Source organism: Chaetodon trifascialis, chromosome 4, assembly GCF_039877785.1.
Source record: "Chaetodon trifascialis isolate fChaTrf1 chromosome 4, fChaTrf1.hap1, whole genome shotgun sequence".
Lineage (NCBI taxonomy): Eukaryota > Metazoa > Chordata > Actinopteri > Chaetodontiformes > Chaetodontidae > Chaetodon > Chaetodon trifascialis.
Window position 1 is genome coordinate 12,580,890 of NC_092059.1, and position 16,423 is coordinate 12,597,312.

A 16,423-nucleotide genomic window follows, 5' to 3' on the forward strand; every position below is an offset into this window, starting at 1 on the left:
ATTACCGTTTTGTTAAACAGCCTACTAAGCATCAATTAAATCGCCATATGTTGTGCTGTCAGCCGTAAAACCCACGTTGACATGTGAGGGAAATTTTATTATTTACCCACAGATGAAGAGTTTAGAAATGTCATCCTGTCTGCCAGGCTAACAGCAGGAATGCTCCTCTTAAAGGTGGAAGAACTGAGGAAACCTTACCCACACTGAATGAAATACTGAAATCATATGTGTGTGTGTGTGTGTGTGTGTGTGTGTGTGTGTGTGTGTGTGTGTGTGTATACTTTTGAATACAAGATTGCTGTAGTTAACTTATGAATAAGATGTACAGCATTATGCACCATGTATAGAGCAGTATTTGCACAGTTCACCTTAATAATTGTAGGGTGTGAACATGCATATTTGGTTATAAACAGTGTGGGAATTGTTGTTATTTTGTGGGTACTCCCCCATATTTATGTGACCAAAACCATTAATGTAAACCTTAAACCTGCACTGCGGAACTTTTGTCTCCCCCCTCTGGGAGTGAGAGTAATGACACAAACAATGCTGAAGAGTTAATGACACCAAAGTTTCTGCCATGCTCATAGTTGCTGTAAACTACTTTGTCACCGCCGTTGCTCCCCTCTGGCAAACCAGTCATTGCTGGCTGATGTTGAACACAGTGTGGGAATGTTGCCACAGACTCCAGATTTAAAAACTCAAGTATACATAAAGATTTACCTCCATAGCATTGTGTGAACTCCGTTGGCCAAGGCTTGAACTTAATGGATGTTTGTTCATATATAAAATTCACACATTTCAGCTTTAATTAAATCATTATAAGTAGAATAGACATTTCAAACATCTTTAATATCTTTACCTCCCAACAAGTGTTTGTCTGTGTTTCTAGTCAGTCGAAGTGAGGGTCAGCATTGTTTTTTATTTCCTCTGTGTAGGTACGTCTGTTAGGTGTGGTGTCCAAAGGTCAGCCCACTCTGGTAGTGATGGAGCTGATGACCCACGGTGACCTGAAGAGCTACCTGCGTAGTCTCAGACCGGACTCTGAGGTATGTGTCGTCTCCACATTAAACAAACAAAAAAAAATCTGAGTGGAGGTAATCACTCCAGTTAAAGGAGGCTCAGTTCTGATATTTCCACACATCGCTCACTGACCTTATAACTGTCTTTTTGTGCGTGTGTGTTTTTGTAGAACAACCCATCAGGCCGTCCCCCGCCTACGCTGAAGGAGATGATCCAGATGGCTGCAGAAATTGCAGACGGCATGGCCTACCTCAACGCCAAGAAATTTGTCCACAGAGACCTGGCAGCCAGGAACTGCATGGTGGCAGAGGACTTCACCGTCAAGATTGGAGGTATTGAAGCTTGTTTTGCTTTCTTTGTTCATATTTCCATTCCAGTTCATCTCAGTTAGCTCTGTGATATGACTGAAGTGAATCTGTCCTCACGGAGTGTCCTTATCTCTCTTCCAGACTTTGGTATGACTCGAGACATTTACGAGACTGACTACTACCGTAAAGGAGGGAAAGGCCTGCTTCCTGTCAGGTGGATGGCTCCAGAGTCTCTGAAGGACGGAGTCTTCACTGCCCACTCTGACTGCTGGTGAGTCACACCTCCACAGCTGTGGTGCAGTCTTTGCGACCCTGATCGCATTCCTGGTGCATTTGATGACGTGTTTGTTTGCGTGTCTGCAGGTCCTTTGGCGTCGTGCTGTGGGAGATCAGTACGCTAGCAGAGCAGCCTTACCAGGGTTTATCCAATGAACAGGTTCTAAAGTTTGTCATGGATGGAGGATACCTGGACCGGCCAGACAACTGCCCCGAGAGAATGTGAGTGAATATTCAGAGCTAACTCGGAGCACCTTTGCTGCCTTGATCTTGTCTGGATAATGTTACTCAGATTAAAGGTTTACTGTCGATGACTTTCATTTATTTATTTTTGTCTGGGGCGCCATTAGAATTCTGATCTGTTTAGCATTCTAGCACATTGATACAGGAGGAAATTTGATCTCTACAAACTTTTTAAGGTAGCTTCTTCCACTTATTGACACTTTACATGATAAACATTTTAAACCTCTAAAACTTATATTAAAGTGTCAAGTATTAAATCTGGAAGCTTGCTACCCCCCTAACTTCTCTACAAATCAGTCACTTGCTTGTGGTCATTTCAACATGATTGTGGTCTCATTTTGCAATAATTCATAGTTGGAGGAATATCAGGGTGCTGAGTCTTTATTTAAAGGTTAAAGCTTTTTGTCTTCATCTCACTTCCCAGGCACAGCCTAATGCAGATGTGCTGGCAGTACAACCCCAAGATGCGGCCGATGTTCCACGAGATCATCGAGATGCTGCGGGAGGACCTGCATCCATCTTTCCAGGAGGTCTCCTTCTTCTACAGCGAGGAGAACAAAGTCCCCGAGACAGAGGAGTTTGACCTGGACCTGGACAACATGGAGAGCATCCCCCTGGACCCGTCGTCGTACTCCCAGAGAGAGGAGAGCTTAGGCAGGGACAGCGGGCCCTCGGTGGCCCTCAGGGGGAACTATGAGGAGCATGTCCCCTACACACACATGAACGGTGGCAAGAAAAACGGACGAATCTTATCGTTGCCCAGATCCAGCCCTTCCTAACATTTCCTGTTTCCTTAAAGAACTTGTTTAACCTGTCCCCCTCTCCCCTTCCCATCCTCCTTTCTCTTCCAGTCCATTTTTTTTCTGTATCCTTCATCATTTTCTAATGATTTTCTTATTCTCGGAGAGGCCCTTCAGAAAAACACCCCACAGATCTCAGGACTTTTTATTTTCTTCCTCATGGCTGCCAAACACAGGCAAGCAAGGGATGCAAACATGGTGTAACACTTTTTTTTAACTTCCTCCACACACACATCGGACTTTCTATTACCATATTACCTATCTATTGTTTTTCACTATCGCCACGTTTCCAGGACTCCTTGTGATGGAAACAGAGAAAAAAAAAAAACTGTGAACACAACAAACCTTAGACAACCAAGAAGGCTGCTTATGCTTAACCTCCTCGGGACTTGTCCCTCCTCTTCTCCCCACCAATCTGCATTTCCACAGTTCTGTGCTTTGTTTTTTCTCCAAGTGAAATCTTGTTACTCAGATAGTGGCCTTTTTGTATGTGGCCTATAAACAAAGAGAAGTGTCTATCAGCGCTTACACTAATTTCCTTTTGAACAATGACTTAATCAGTTTGGAACGGTGGGATGACTTGCAAAGACTTGATCCTAGAACAAACATCTATTCCTAGAGGAATGTTTTTCTTTTTGTTTTGTTTGTTTGTTTTTTTTGTTTTTGGTTCTGCAGAATTCCAAACTACACACAAATTCATCGGGTGTTTGGTGAATAGTTTTAATTTATTTGCTCTTATTGTTATTTTCTCTTCTTTCTCAGTTTTATTTCTGTGTCCTCACTATATGGCTGAAGGATATTTAAACAGTTAAGAATTGGACAAAAGAGTTCCTCAGACTGACCAATAGCTGCTGCTTTGATATATTTTAGTGGGTATAGAAATATATAGAGAGAAATATATAATATATATAGTATATATGGAATATTGGTATTTATGTACCAATATTTTATATATAATATATGGCATATTGATGTTTTTGTAAATAGTTCATATTTGTAATATTTTCATCAGAAGCTTTGCTAGCATTTTGTTTTGCCAGGTTTTTTTCTTTCTGGATTTTTAATTTTCTTATTTTTATAGCCCCAGAAATCACACTAATCTACCATCAGTGCTCTCTGTGTCTTAGGCCTCCAGTCCCCCCTTTGAGTACTCCTCTCCGTCTGGATGGGAAGGGAGAAAGCCCCGAAAATATTGTCAACTCACTGCATCTTTTTTGTCTGTTTGTTTGTTTGTTTTATGAACCTCGTTCCCACTGAGAGCTGTCAATATTTGGAGGCAACTTTACTGCAACAGGGGAAAAAAACAAAAAAGGAGTAACCAAAAAAAAAAAAAAAGCTTTATAAAAGGGGAATGAGGTCTTTCTAGGTGGAAGTGCACCTGATGTGTGTTTGTCTCTGTGTCTGCTGTCTCTCTCTGGTCAGATCACGCTGGAGCTGAGGTCTTCATGTGCTTGTGAGCACAGGTTTATTGTGTCGTTCACGTGATTGGTGCTGGTTGTCCAAGTCGTCGTTTGCTGTCGGTGAGCTTAGAGAATGTCTGAAGCTTGTCCTGGTGCCTGGTGATTGTACTTCCTTACATTAGCGATGGCTTTTCACTGGTGTTGGTGCTGCTTGGATGAGGCAGGAAGGGCGGGGGAATTAACACCAGCTCTCAGCTAAACGGAGGCAAAGCAGGCGATGAGGCAGTTTTTGAAAAGAAATCTTTTTGTCTTAAGCTGTGAAAGCCCTCATAGCTTAAATCAGTGTAGCATTCCCTTCTCATCTGACCTGAGATCTGGCACAGTTCAGGACCCTCAGTGCTTGATGGAAGGTTTTATTAAAATCCCACATTACACTCCCCTCTCGTACTGTTAGGTCTGCTCCGCAACACACGCACCTCCCGCACGCTCTCCCTCTCAGCCTTCCTGAGGCTTCCCATTGGCTGCTGAACTCACTGCTCAAAATCAGGCTGTTGGAAATTTCCACGTTTTGTGGTGGAGGGCTGGAGAGAAATATGGAAAGTTCCAACTGTATTCAGAGTCCACAGCAGGTAGTGGAGAGAGAGGCAGTCTCTCTATCTTTCAGTGTGTCTGAGAGAGAGAGAGAGGCAGTGTGTGAGTGATTGTTAATCCTATTATTCTCTCTGCTATCACATGCAGTTAGGCAGTCAGGACACAGTGTGCAGCAGCTATTTCACTCAGGTCTGACATTCCAGGATTTAGTAGGAACTGCTCGTTCCCTCGTACCCGCCGCCCTCCTCCCCCTGTTTTGCCTGCCCTCTGGCAATGCTGATACCATCACCACACCCCATCAGATCCAGAAAACACACACATGAAAGGCTTTCTTGTTCTCCCCTACTTAATAATCGAACATCTGAAGTTTGTCCCTCCTGCCGGGAATCAAAAACATTCCTGTCGACTGTTCCCGTACGAAGCTACTGAAAAGTTAGTCCTCCTAACAGATCGTTCATTCACTAAGACCTTCATTCAGAGCCGGAAGGCCATCAGAGTTTCACACTCATCTCACACTCTCTAACCACAGCAGTCGATGACATGGTCAGTCACAGTCAGCAGTGGAGCAGTTTTTTTTTTTTCTGGACACACAGACCAGTGCGGTTGCCAATCTAGCCGAGCATCATTCAGCACTTATAGTATAGCCAAAGTGTTAGCAGCTTTCTGTCAATGAGGAGAACCCACAGAATCAGAGTCAGAGAAAGCAGAGAAGCTGCCTCCATATTTTACCAGTGCCTTCTCAAACCCAGAGCCACGTCCAGGCTAGTTATATTGGCTAGTAACACACACACACACACACACACACACACACACACACACAGACCCACATATTCACAGGCCTCTGTGCCGTCTCTCTGGTCTTTCTCATGAGGCGGGAGAGGCACCGAAATCGAAGCTGCATCTACATTTGTGTTTGTAGGGTTTGGTCTTTGCTGGAAGAGAAGAAGTAGAATTCCTCGGGGCAGCTTTTTTTTTTTTTTTTTTAATGTTTTTTTTTTTTTTTCATTTCAGCTCGTTGCTAGCGTTAAGGTTCGAACACTACTGTTCACCTCGTGCTTTAGCGGTGACACTGTGGATTGGCCAGAGTCTCAGAGGCGCCTGAGGTTATGATGTAGATGTTAGCTAATTATTCGGAGGAGTTACAATCTTGGGCTTTTGTACGTTGTAAATAATCTGTGACATAGTTTGGAAAATAAAAGCAGAAAAAAAGATATATATAAAAAAAAAAAAATCTGATACCCGTCAGTTTTGCGTACGTGACAGAAAAATGGTGGGCGTCAGCTGTGTCGCAGTTCCACACTATATACTAATACAACGTTCATATCTTAATAGAATACTCTCTTGGCAGTTAGTACATATTTGTACTTTGAGTGTACTTCATTTTCCAGTATAAACACAGTAAACACCCAGTCAGAGTTAGTGTGTAATCTGGAAGTGGGACACAGCTCTTTTCTCCACCAGGACTTAGGTTGCTTATCTTGTGGTGGTGTTCACACGCATATGCAATTTTTAATTAAGATGGTGCCCATATCTTTGAAATACCAGATATTTATTTTATTATGATCATTGTCATTGTATGAGAAGAACACAGTTAGCTTTTTAGTCGAGCATTTTTAAGGTGTTTGAGAGCGGAGCGGTGTAAAAGCCTAGTTTGTTTTTGTACAGGTGGAGTAGCTGGTGGTGAGCAGCAGGAGTGCTAGTTAGTTAGTTAGTTAGTTACTTAGTTAGTTAGTCAGTAAGTAATTGTCGTCGTCTTTGTGTTTGGCCAGAGTCTACCTCAGTGCATATGGAGGAATCAGTCTAAAGAGCCTAAATCATCCCCTGTCAGTCACTCAGTATCCCATCATTTCAAATATTATCTCTTTATCATACATTACCAACACTGCTGATGAATTCCTTTCCCCTGTGGTGTGTTAAGCCCCTCTGCCTCTCTTCTTTTCTCTTCTTCTTCTGTCCTGGGGGAAGCTGCCATCGACCAATATTGTTTGGAGCACAGCCCGTCAGATTTTGGCCCTTTTCTGTCTTAAATGTCTTGATTTTAGAGCTCATTTCCCATCATTGGTTTAGCTTTTTTTACCCCCGGCATCAGGCAGCAGATCGGCTTTCTGGACAGTATTTTCTTCATTGTTACTACAGTTTGCAAATTGAGTCACGGGAGGCTTCCCCCAGGTGCTGAACAAGCAGCGTAGCTTTATTGTGTGTAGTCCCCTTTTCCATATTCACCAATCCTCCGGACTGTAGTAGTGGCTTCGCTGGTTTTGAGGGATGTGACGCTAGCGTGAGTCAAAAATAAAACTCTGTGCATATCTGTGATCATCTCCAGCCAAGGCTAACCGAGCTCAGCCCTGGACCCTCACGCTGTTTCAAATCACATCTAAACTAAACCTTCCGCCTGGCAGGAAGCCCTACTCCTCTTCTTCAGTCCGTCAATCTGTCTCTTCGTGTCTTCTCCAGTCGTCGTCATCGTCGTCCGTTTGTTTGTCTGTTTTGGTTTTTGTTTTGCATGTGTATTTTTTCTACTGTGAATATCAAGAGATAACATTTATTTTCTGTCAATGCCATGGATTGGGTCTGTTTTGGTTGATCAGGACACTGACGTCTGGGCTGGTTAAAAAGTTTTAAAGAGGAGGGGGACCCCCCCTCCTCTGCAAAGGAAAAAAATAGCTGGACTGGGACAATCCTGTGTGCCATAATAACTATTAACAGACATGAAATCTAGATTGTAACTTTTCGTCTCAGGGAGGCGGCCTGATGCTTTGTGGTTGGAGGATAAAGAGGATGAGGAGGAAGAAGAGCGACCTACCTACCTTTTATCTATTCTGACTGAAGCGCAAGTTCTCAGCATCCTTGCAAAAAGCAAAATGGAGGCGATAAGCCCAAGGACACGTTTTCAACAACAAAAACCCAAACACCCTTTTTCAAAAAATCTGCCCCTTCGAAGATAATCAGGAATCCTCCTCTCTCCCTCTGACGTGATGTGGTCTGGACTGCCCTCTAGCGGTTGGATGGGAGCGCTGCAGGTCAGGGGTGGCAAAGCAAACAGGGCCCCCCGACCCATAGTGCCTTGCTCAGACTAACGGCCCACCTGACCCCTCCCACCCAGTCCACACCCCCTCAGAGCAGACCTGCCACTGACTGGCCCGTCTCACCAATCACTAAAGAGGATTTTCCACCTCCAAACACGAAATGAAAAACACGGGAACTATGTGTGTGTGCATTCTGTGTTCTTTAGTTTCATTCTGACTGCTTGATGGGAAAAAACTGTAATTTGGATGATATGATTTTTACCTGAGAAGAAAAGAGAAGTTGAACTTGTGTCTCTGCTCTGCTAAGCTCTGGCTTGCTTTGTGCATGGAAAATGATTTATCTATACCAGCAGATAGCTTGATAATTTGATGCTTACTGATTTTTGCCTCTCATCCGTCTGTTTTGACAGCGACGCCCCAAAGCACATGCAAAAACCCACGATTAGCAACGAGTGATTGCATTACAGGTAGAAACGCGTTTAACTGTTCCGTGATTTACAAGAAATGAACTGATTGATAAGCTCTTAACTGTAAATAGCAGCGGATCCCCCTTAGCCCCTGAAAATGAAAGCACTTGACTTTAGGGAAGTTTAGGTTTGTTTTGTTGAACTCTGATGACCTAAAAAGCAGTTGGACAGAGCATGCTCGTAACACAGCGCAGGGTGAGAACAAAGCATTTTATGTATTATTGTTTTGTTTTAAAGAAAAGAAAAAAGTATTACATTTTAGAGATGTTGATTTCTATTTTTTTTAGCCAAAGTATGGAGGGCAAATACAATTACTTTTTCTGACTGTAAACTTTTACTACTCTTGTACATTATGAATTCAACATTGTTATCAATGTGTATATAACTTTTTTCTAAATTTAAAAAAAGATAGATTTTTTTTTTTTTGTTATTGTTGCTTTTCATGACACAACCCACTACACAGAAAAGAGCAGAGTCAAGTCTGTCAATGTATTTAACAGGAGCAGCACAACTCCAGTCTGAGGGCTTAACCCTGTGTAACACGACATGAACAGCACGTGGCCTGAACCGTTTTACACCGAACCCCGCTCTTAATCTGATGCATGTTCCGAATGTTGGCCGACAAGACGTCATGCATTTCAGCCACCCCGCCCAGTCACTGCCGCATGTCACCCATAAAGCCTTTCTTTTGTCACAAACGTGTCACCTGTCACAGATGTCGTTGTATGAAATTGTTTCCGACAAGAGACGTGTGTTTAGTTTGCAAATGTGTTTTTTTTTTGGTTTTGTTTTTTTTTTCTTAATGTGAAAAACTGGAAAAGACCACTGCACATCCTTTTGAAGAAGGGGAAATACGAGTGATAAAATCCTGAATAAGCTAAAACAAAACGAAAACTTCACTGATGGTTCAACAACCAGACGTCTTTAAGTTTAGACTGTAACGCTGGAGGTGTGATCGGAGCTGTTTGGCACTTTGGGAAATATGCTTATTCTCTTTGTCGCAGAGGGTTAGATGAGACGATGGCAACGCGAGGCTGCATCCAGTTTAGATTAGCAGAAAAAAAATACGTTTTTAAAGTTTCTTCAAATTAAACAACTAGAATATATAATGTAAATTACTTGGCTTTAGAGGTGTTGGTAGGCACATTCTGTTCTCCATTGGAAAGCCCCTGTGCTAAGCTAAGCTAACCAGCTGTAGCCTTGTCATCCAGCTTTATCCTCAGCGTATTTCCCCAAATGTCAAACTCTAAAGGAGGCTCAGCATAAAGGTGAAACACCTTCAGCCATACAAGCATTAAGTACTGTCTGTCAGTAGTGTGATGATGAACTGTTCATATTTGTGTTATTGATTAGGGAGAGATGCGCCATCGTTTCAGATAGACAGTGGGGGCGTTGCAGGTGTGCTGACCCTGTTTGTGAGATGACAGATCTGACTTCTCTGCAGTCGTCTGTCGGTCCAGTGGTCTGCTCCAGTTTACACACCAATACCTTCTATTTATCTCTGTCTGTTCCCTGTGCTGTACATTGTTTAAATTAATGGAGTTGTGTCTGTGTCGTCCTTGGTTGAAGTCTTTACCACAGCTTTCTTTGTCTCTGATCGCTGCTCCTCTTCCTCCTCCTCTCTGCGTACTTCAAGTCTCTCTCCTCAGTGCACATAGGTGGTCCCCCCGAATGCTGTGTGTAGTCTTGCAGGATACCTCTTTTATTAATGTCATATATTGCCGATGAATATGCTGATGTATTAATTTTTGGGATATGTTGTGTATACATTATGTTGAGACATCGGTGCATATGCAGACAGCAGGTGTATATGTGTGTATGTACAGTTCAAACCCCGAACCCGCAACCCACGGAGATCGCTTCATCCCTCACACTGGATCCAAATGTGCCATTATCTTTATGTATCACATAAATATCAACATATTGAACACACACACACACACACACACACACACACACACACAAGCACACACAGAAATACATGCATATTGTACAGGATCAAAAATGTGCCATGACTAAATGAACGCTTGACAATTTATTTTTTCTATGTTTCAAAGGAGAGCCAAGTAGTGACATGTACAGAAAATGTTGCAATGATATGAAAATAAAAATCTTGCTGTGTGTAAATTATTCAACAATTAACTGTTTATATTAAAATTATGAATAAAATTATTGGAGAATATGTGTCTTCTCGTACTCCTTGATGATGGGCCGAGGCAGGTCGGGTTTGATGAAGACTGAGATGCAGCTGAAAGCTCTGAATAAATGCTGATTAGTAGAATTTGAGTCAAGATTTTTTTTGTCACCAGTGGAAGAAAACAATGTAGATCATACTACTTAAGTACAGTTTTGAGGTCCTGAAGTATTTCCATTTTATGCTACTTTTTACTTTCACTCCACAATGTTGGTTTCACAGCTGTAGCTACTGGCTATACTGTATATACCACAAGCACAGTACTATAAACATATATATATAAAATCCAAGATAATCCTATAAACATGAGAAGTTAATATCGCCACCTTGATCAGCTGCATTAAAACTGTGCTTCCATGTTAATGCGTCTGTAATAAAAAGGCAAGTTTTATAAGATATAAATATATAACAATGATAGGGGTCTTTTGGCCTCCAATATGAGCACTTTGTATTGCTCCAAGCTCTCCAGTTAACGTGGGATATTGAAATGCAGGCTTTCTTGTAATCAATCCAAGCTGTGATCGGGTAGGTCTTTGGAGATTTGGGCAACTCTTTCAACCAGTAGTTGATGCTTTAACCCTCTGCTGTTGTTCCCGATGTTTTCCCCTGTGTTAGCCAGACAGGGTGAGACCCAGAGGTTTGCAGCTGGTGTCACCATGGAGAGCTGTGACCATCCTTAGTCAGCGGGGCCTGGTGCCATCCAGCTCCTCAAGCCTGGTTCTTGTTCTGGGTTGTGTTCTGGCCAGACATCCTTCCAGTATCGCCTGTTCCCTTGGTACTCTGCAGCTGGGAGTACACTTTGGATGGGAATGGGCCAGTTCCTCTTTTTTTTTTTTTTTTTTTAGCTATATGTATACACAGAGAGATCTGTCTCTCCATTTTTATGTATGTATGTATTATCAGTTATATTTATTTTCTCGGGTGTGTGAGCGGCCACAGCTTGTTTTAAAGCAGCTGCAGTGTGTGAAACCGTGTGTGTGGGCCCTTCTGCTGCACGTCGCTCTCAGCTGCACAGAGTGAGACAAAAGAGGAAGCAGGGTTGAGATCCTGCGGCTGGCTCTGTGCAGTCAGTGTGAGGACGACCCGACGTTCACACAGATCACAGTCAGGACCCGAGGGACCTTAAACCATCTTCTGTGCCCTCTCTGCCTCATTTTGGTGAACAGATAGGATTTCCATCTTGCTCCCTCTGTAAGTAGAGTTTAAGTTGCTTTTCTGAGTTTGGAGTTTGAAACAGTGATCTGCACACTCCCATTCATTACTTCATTGTTTGAAATGTGAGGTATTTTTCTGCAGTAGGATTCGGCTTTAATACATTTCTGCTTGCCTCCTCTGAGCCAGTGCTCTGCCCCCTCTGCCTGTGGGAAAGTAATGAGACTTTTCCACTTGATGTGCACTGAGCTGAACTTGACAGTCATCCGTAGTTACATTTGTGCAAATTAAGAAGCACAATGGTTGCAACAATTGTGGGGCTCTGTGTGTTGAAGCTGCAGCGGTTAGAGACACGCTCTCTCCTGTACCGTGATCGTTCCTCTGCACACTTTCTGTTTGCATTTTAAAAGGCTTTGCTTGCTTTGCTTCTTCACAGAGGATGTGGTGGCCCCTGTGACTCAGAATCAGAAAAAAAAACTCCATGTATCGTTGCCATATACTTTCATTGCGTGTTCTTCCTTCTCTTTTTCTGTTTCTGCCCCATTTTCTTCACATCTTTAAACCAGTCTGGAATAGTCAAACAAGTATTGTTTTAAGCGTTCGACTCAATCCTGAGTGTTTGAGATATTTGAGAATTAAAATACACCTTACCTCCTTTTACTAAGCTTGCCATCCAATTAGCAGCAGTGGAAGAAGTACTTAAAATCGAGATGAACATGAGATAGATCAGGGGAGTTGTGAAATGATTAATGGGGTAGGAAAGGAAAAAATCGGATGCTGCACAAATTTGTTTTCATTTTTATGTCAAATTTTGTCTTTTTTTTTTTTATTTTAGATATTGGATAATCTAACCGTTATTCAAATGAAACGATCTGAGATGTTTAAAAAGGGAAGTGTCCCTCTGCTGGAACAGCTAAAACTCATAGACATCTGACACATGTGACAAGGAGCCCTGAGAAGATCCTGCTGAGTTTTGTGTTATATTTTATGACCTTATAACATGTTTAATGTAAATTCTAAAACAGCTGTCAGATAATATAGAGTAAACATGCATTATGTCCTTCAGCAATGTGATTGAGTAGAATTATAAAGTAGCACAAAACTTCAATACTTCAATGTAAAGTATCTCAAAAATGTACTTAAGTGCAGTACTTGTAAATGTACACTTTCCACCTCTGCCGGTCAAGTGTCAACAGTAAAGATTTTCTTCTGCCTTAACTTTTTATCGGAAACTAGGAGAAGCAAAACACCTCGTCTTTCACGCCTCCCTCTCTCGTCCCACCTTCTCTTCCAGCTGTCACCTCTTTCTCCCTCCACTGGAGTCTTTGAGGAGGTAATCCCCAACCAGCAGCTCCATGATCCTTGCCTCAAACCCTCTCTCTCTCTCTCTCTCTCTCTCTCTCTCTCTCTCTCTCTCTCTCTCTCTCTCTCTCTCTCTCTCTCCACTCCTCTCCCTCTGTCCCTCCTCTCCCCCTGCCTTCTCTTTCTTTCTCTCCCCCCTCTTCCTCTCGCTGGGTGCCAGAGGAGCACCAGTGTGAGCGAGCTTCAGTTCCAGCTGGCCTCCCCCCTGCGCTGCTGGTATGGCGGACTCTCCTCTTAACCACTCCTGGCCCTCCTTCTCCAAACTCTGGATGAAGAGATGGTCCTTCAAGAGAGGTACAGTGGGACTCTGGCTTCACAGTTAGATTGTATTTCACTGTACTTGTGCAGGGGAACAATAGCGTGGGTGCAACTGGAAAAAGACATCAAGGGGCTGTCATCCAGTAGAGGTCATGGACTGGATGTGACCTGAGCAGGATGTGTTGTGCTGTTGTCTGCCACTTTGACCTGATTTGGGGTTTGTGGTGTGTGACCGTTGCAGTTTATCAGTTCCGTGAGTCATTCTAAGCCTGGTTCATTGTTTAAGGTGCGCGGATGCACAAATGTCACCATGCATGTATAATTGAGCGGAAACCTCTGATTATTCACTGTAAAATGATCGGATTGTGTGATGGTGCAGGCTGTAGTGCTGCCACTGCAACCTACAGAGTTAACAGCCTCAACAAGGGTTTTTATTAATGATGTTTGGTATAGCATGGATGTGATTTCACTTTTCTAATTAAATCCGTGAAGAAAACCAGAGTTAACTGAGACAAAGGCTGACAAGTGGACCTTTATGCACTCCCCAGACTCAGCAACTCATACATCTGTCTTCATCCTTCTCTCAATGCTCCCTCGATAACACACACAACTTGAATTATTCTGTGCTCTCTGCTCCCATGCTGTTATCTTCAGAGGGGTATGACGTCTTTTTAGACATGAAGAAGCCGCGTAGGACGCTTCCATTTTGCTTCAGCCGTAGAGTCTGTTGTAGCTCGGCGCTTTGAAACAGCAGCCTGACGAATTTCTGATCAAAGAGGATCTGTGAGATGGCAGTTGTTTTGATGTGTGCTTCGACCTCAGATCTGAAAGACTCTGTGTTCTGTTTCCACCTGCACACATCTGTCCCACACACTCAGATGACACACACACACACACACACACACACACACACACACACACACACACACACACACACACACACACACACACACTTGTACGCCAGTCTGGGAATCATCCAGCTACTGAATGGTCACTGTGACCTTAATCCAAACACTGTCCCAGTAGCAAAGTAGTCAATAATACATTTATGTAAGATGAGTTACAAGTGTGATATTTGTCATCTGTGGTTTTTCAAGTTGTGTAATATATGAGCTCAGCGTGTGTGTCATCAGATGACACTTAGCAAGGTGTTTGTTGTCCGAGTCACGGCTGAAAACACCTCTTCTGTGTGCATTGTAATAACTCCTCATGAACATTGGACATAATCAACTGACCGTATCATGAGTTCCTCTTGTGATTGTCAGTAAGCTTTGTGGCGAAAACGTGTCGCCCTCGTTTCCTTCTCGTCACATTGGCGTAAATGTCTTCCTTTTTTTAGAAGTCTATCAAAACACGAACCACAAAGAGGGTGCCACACAAAGTGTCATTTAAATTTCATTTACTACATTTAGATTAGGAAATCGAGCACCACGAGAGCATTTATTTACAATTTGGTCACAAGAACAATCCTCACAGACGTAGATTTGGAGTTACACAATGTTTTGCTATAATCATTTATTGCAGAGCATTTGTCAAGCCCAGTTAAGTCAGTTTTATTTATATAGCCCCAAAATCAAAACTGTGTCCCAGCAGACCCTTCAGTTTGTGCAACATATGACACCTGCTGCCCTCAGACCTTCAATTTGGGAGGAAAAAGTCTGAAAAATGATTTGACAGGGAAATAAAATGTGAGGAACCTCAGCAGGAACAACAAAAGAGGGATTCCTCTTCTAAGATGGAGAGGCATGCAGTGTGTACAGGTACTGAGCAGACAGAAGAGAGATTACACTGTGGGGAAAGTAGAAAAATACATTATTATATTAAGTAAATATTAATACTTCAAAGAGTTTTAGGCATGATGTTAGTGTAATTTGATAATGTATGAGTTAGTAACAGTCAAACAACAGTTTCTGCTGTGGAGCCAAACGGCGGGGAAAAGAGCTGACTACGACAGTGCCAAAATGATTATGGAGACACACACACACACACACACACACACACACACACACACACACACACACCTGAGTGCACACTGGCACACACACTGATGCTTCATCCCCGTGTGATGTATTAGCAGATATGAGAGACCAACCATAAAAGGCTACAGCGGCACTACAAGACAGCATCAAGCGGCTGCTGCAGTGACTGAGTTTACACTCTACATGAGTGGGATTTGGACGCAAACAAATTCTCCCTCCAGCGGGGACACTGCCATCCGCTCAGCCTCGGACAGTGATTTAGTAATATAGAAAATAGATCTACAGTGTGTCTGTCCGTGTGTTTATGCGAGAGCATCTCTGGCTGTCGCGCTGAAGAGGGGAATGGATGCTGCTGGTTTACAGCAGGACATGGTGCAGGACTCGAAGTGTGGCCTGTCTGCATTTCATCTCACCATACAGCACTACCTGCGGTCTCCTCTGCACTGTATATACAATAAGATCACAACAGGAAGATTGCGCCACACAGAACAGCCTTCAGACACAGACACTGATTAAAACACATTTAAGAATTACCTGCAAGGCAAAGCCAGGAAGTGGAGTGAACGCTCAGGATCTTTTGAAGCTGTCCCGCGATATCAGGTGTCACAGATATGAGTTTTGATCTGTTTTAAATGAATTAGCAATATAGATAACAATGATGCCTTCGAGATGTCAGCGATGACCCTCTGAGCTCTCGCAAAACTCACAGTGGTGAGTGTGCTGTTGTTGGTTTAAAAGCAGTGGCAGCAACACGAGCATACAGGATGTGTCCATGATCTAATTATGTAATTTCTTTTTCTGCTTTTAAAGCTAGTAATATTTACACTGTACACCACCGGCCTGCACCAAACAGCCCACAGACAGAGATAGCAACTAGCTGGTGAACATGGCGGAGCATTCAGCTGCTAAATAGCTAAATATGTCCCTCAGCAGCTGGTAGTGACCAAACGGGAGCTAAAAGAAGAGTGAATATTGAGCTCCCATTTGCTCAGTGGACAGACACAGGCCTCCAAATGAATGATAATGTTACTGCATGTCTGCTGATGTATCAAAGTTGTCTTTAAAGCTTATGTTTCGCCATGCTGCCTGTATATAACATATGATACCACAGCATTAGTGCAGAATGCCTGTTTACGCTGCTCATGTTAAATCACTAAATTCACCTTCACAGGGGAACAGAAACAGGGCAAATCTATTCAAGGAGAATTGAGTCAGCCCGCGTGGAGCCAGGCTGGCTTAGGCTAAGGCTCGGGTTCACAGGAGGCGTTCCTTATGAAATGAGGCTTATGTAACCTGTTGTAGCTGCGGCTCTCCCCTCCTCAGATGGGCATGGTGTGGTTGAAACCC

The 16,423-nt window shown here is 43.0% G+C and overlaps 2 protein-coding genes across 3 annotated transcripts in view; both read left to right on the forward strand.

Annotated features, from left to right (window-relative positions):
- Positions 1-3,944, forward strand: part of insrb (insulin receptor b) — a 79,011-nt gene extending 75,067 nt beyond the window's left edge. Inside the window, exons 19-23 of the mRNA XM_070961813.1 lie at positions 936-1,046; positions 1,190-1,352; positions 1,470-1,599; positions 1,692-1,826; positions 2,272-3,944. Of these exons, the coding sequence (XP_070817914.1) occupies positions 936-1,046; positions 1,190-1,352; positions 1,470-1,599; positions 1,692-1,826; positions 2,272-2,626 (894 nt within the window). The 3' untranslated portion in view covers positions 2,627-3,944. The remainder of the gene's footprint in view (positions 1-935; positions 1,047-1,189; positions 1,353-1,469; positions 1,600-1,691; positions 1,827-2,271) is intronic.
- Positions 3,945-13,022: 9,078 nt separating this feature from the next.
- arhgef18b (rho/rac guanine nucleotide exchange factor (GEF) 18b) overlaps positions 13,023-16,423 on the forward strand; it is a 37,673-nt gene continuing 34,272 nt past the window's right edge. For both annotated transcript variants that reach the window (XM_070961068.1, XM_070961069.1), the window contains exon 1: positions 13,023-13,133. In XM_070961068.1, coding sequence (XP_070817169.1) covers positions 13,058-13,133 — 76 coding nt within the window. In that variant the 5' untranslated portion in view covers positions 13,023-13,057. The remainder of the gene's footprint in view (positions 13,134-16,423) is intronic.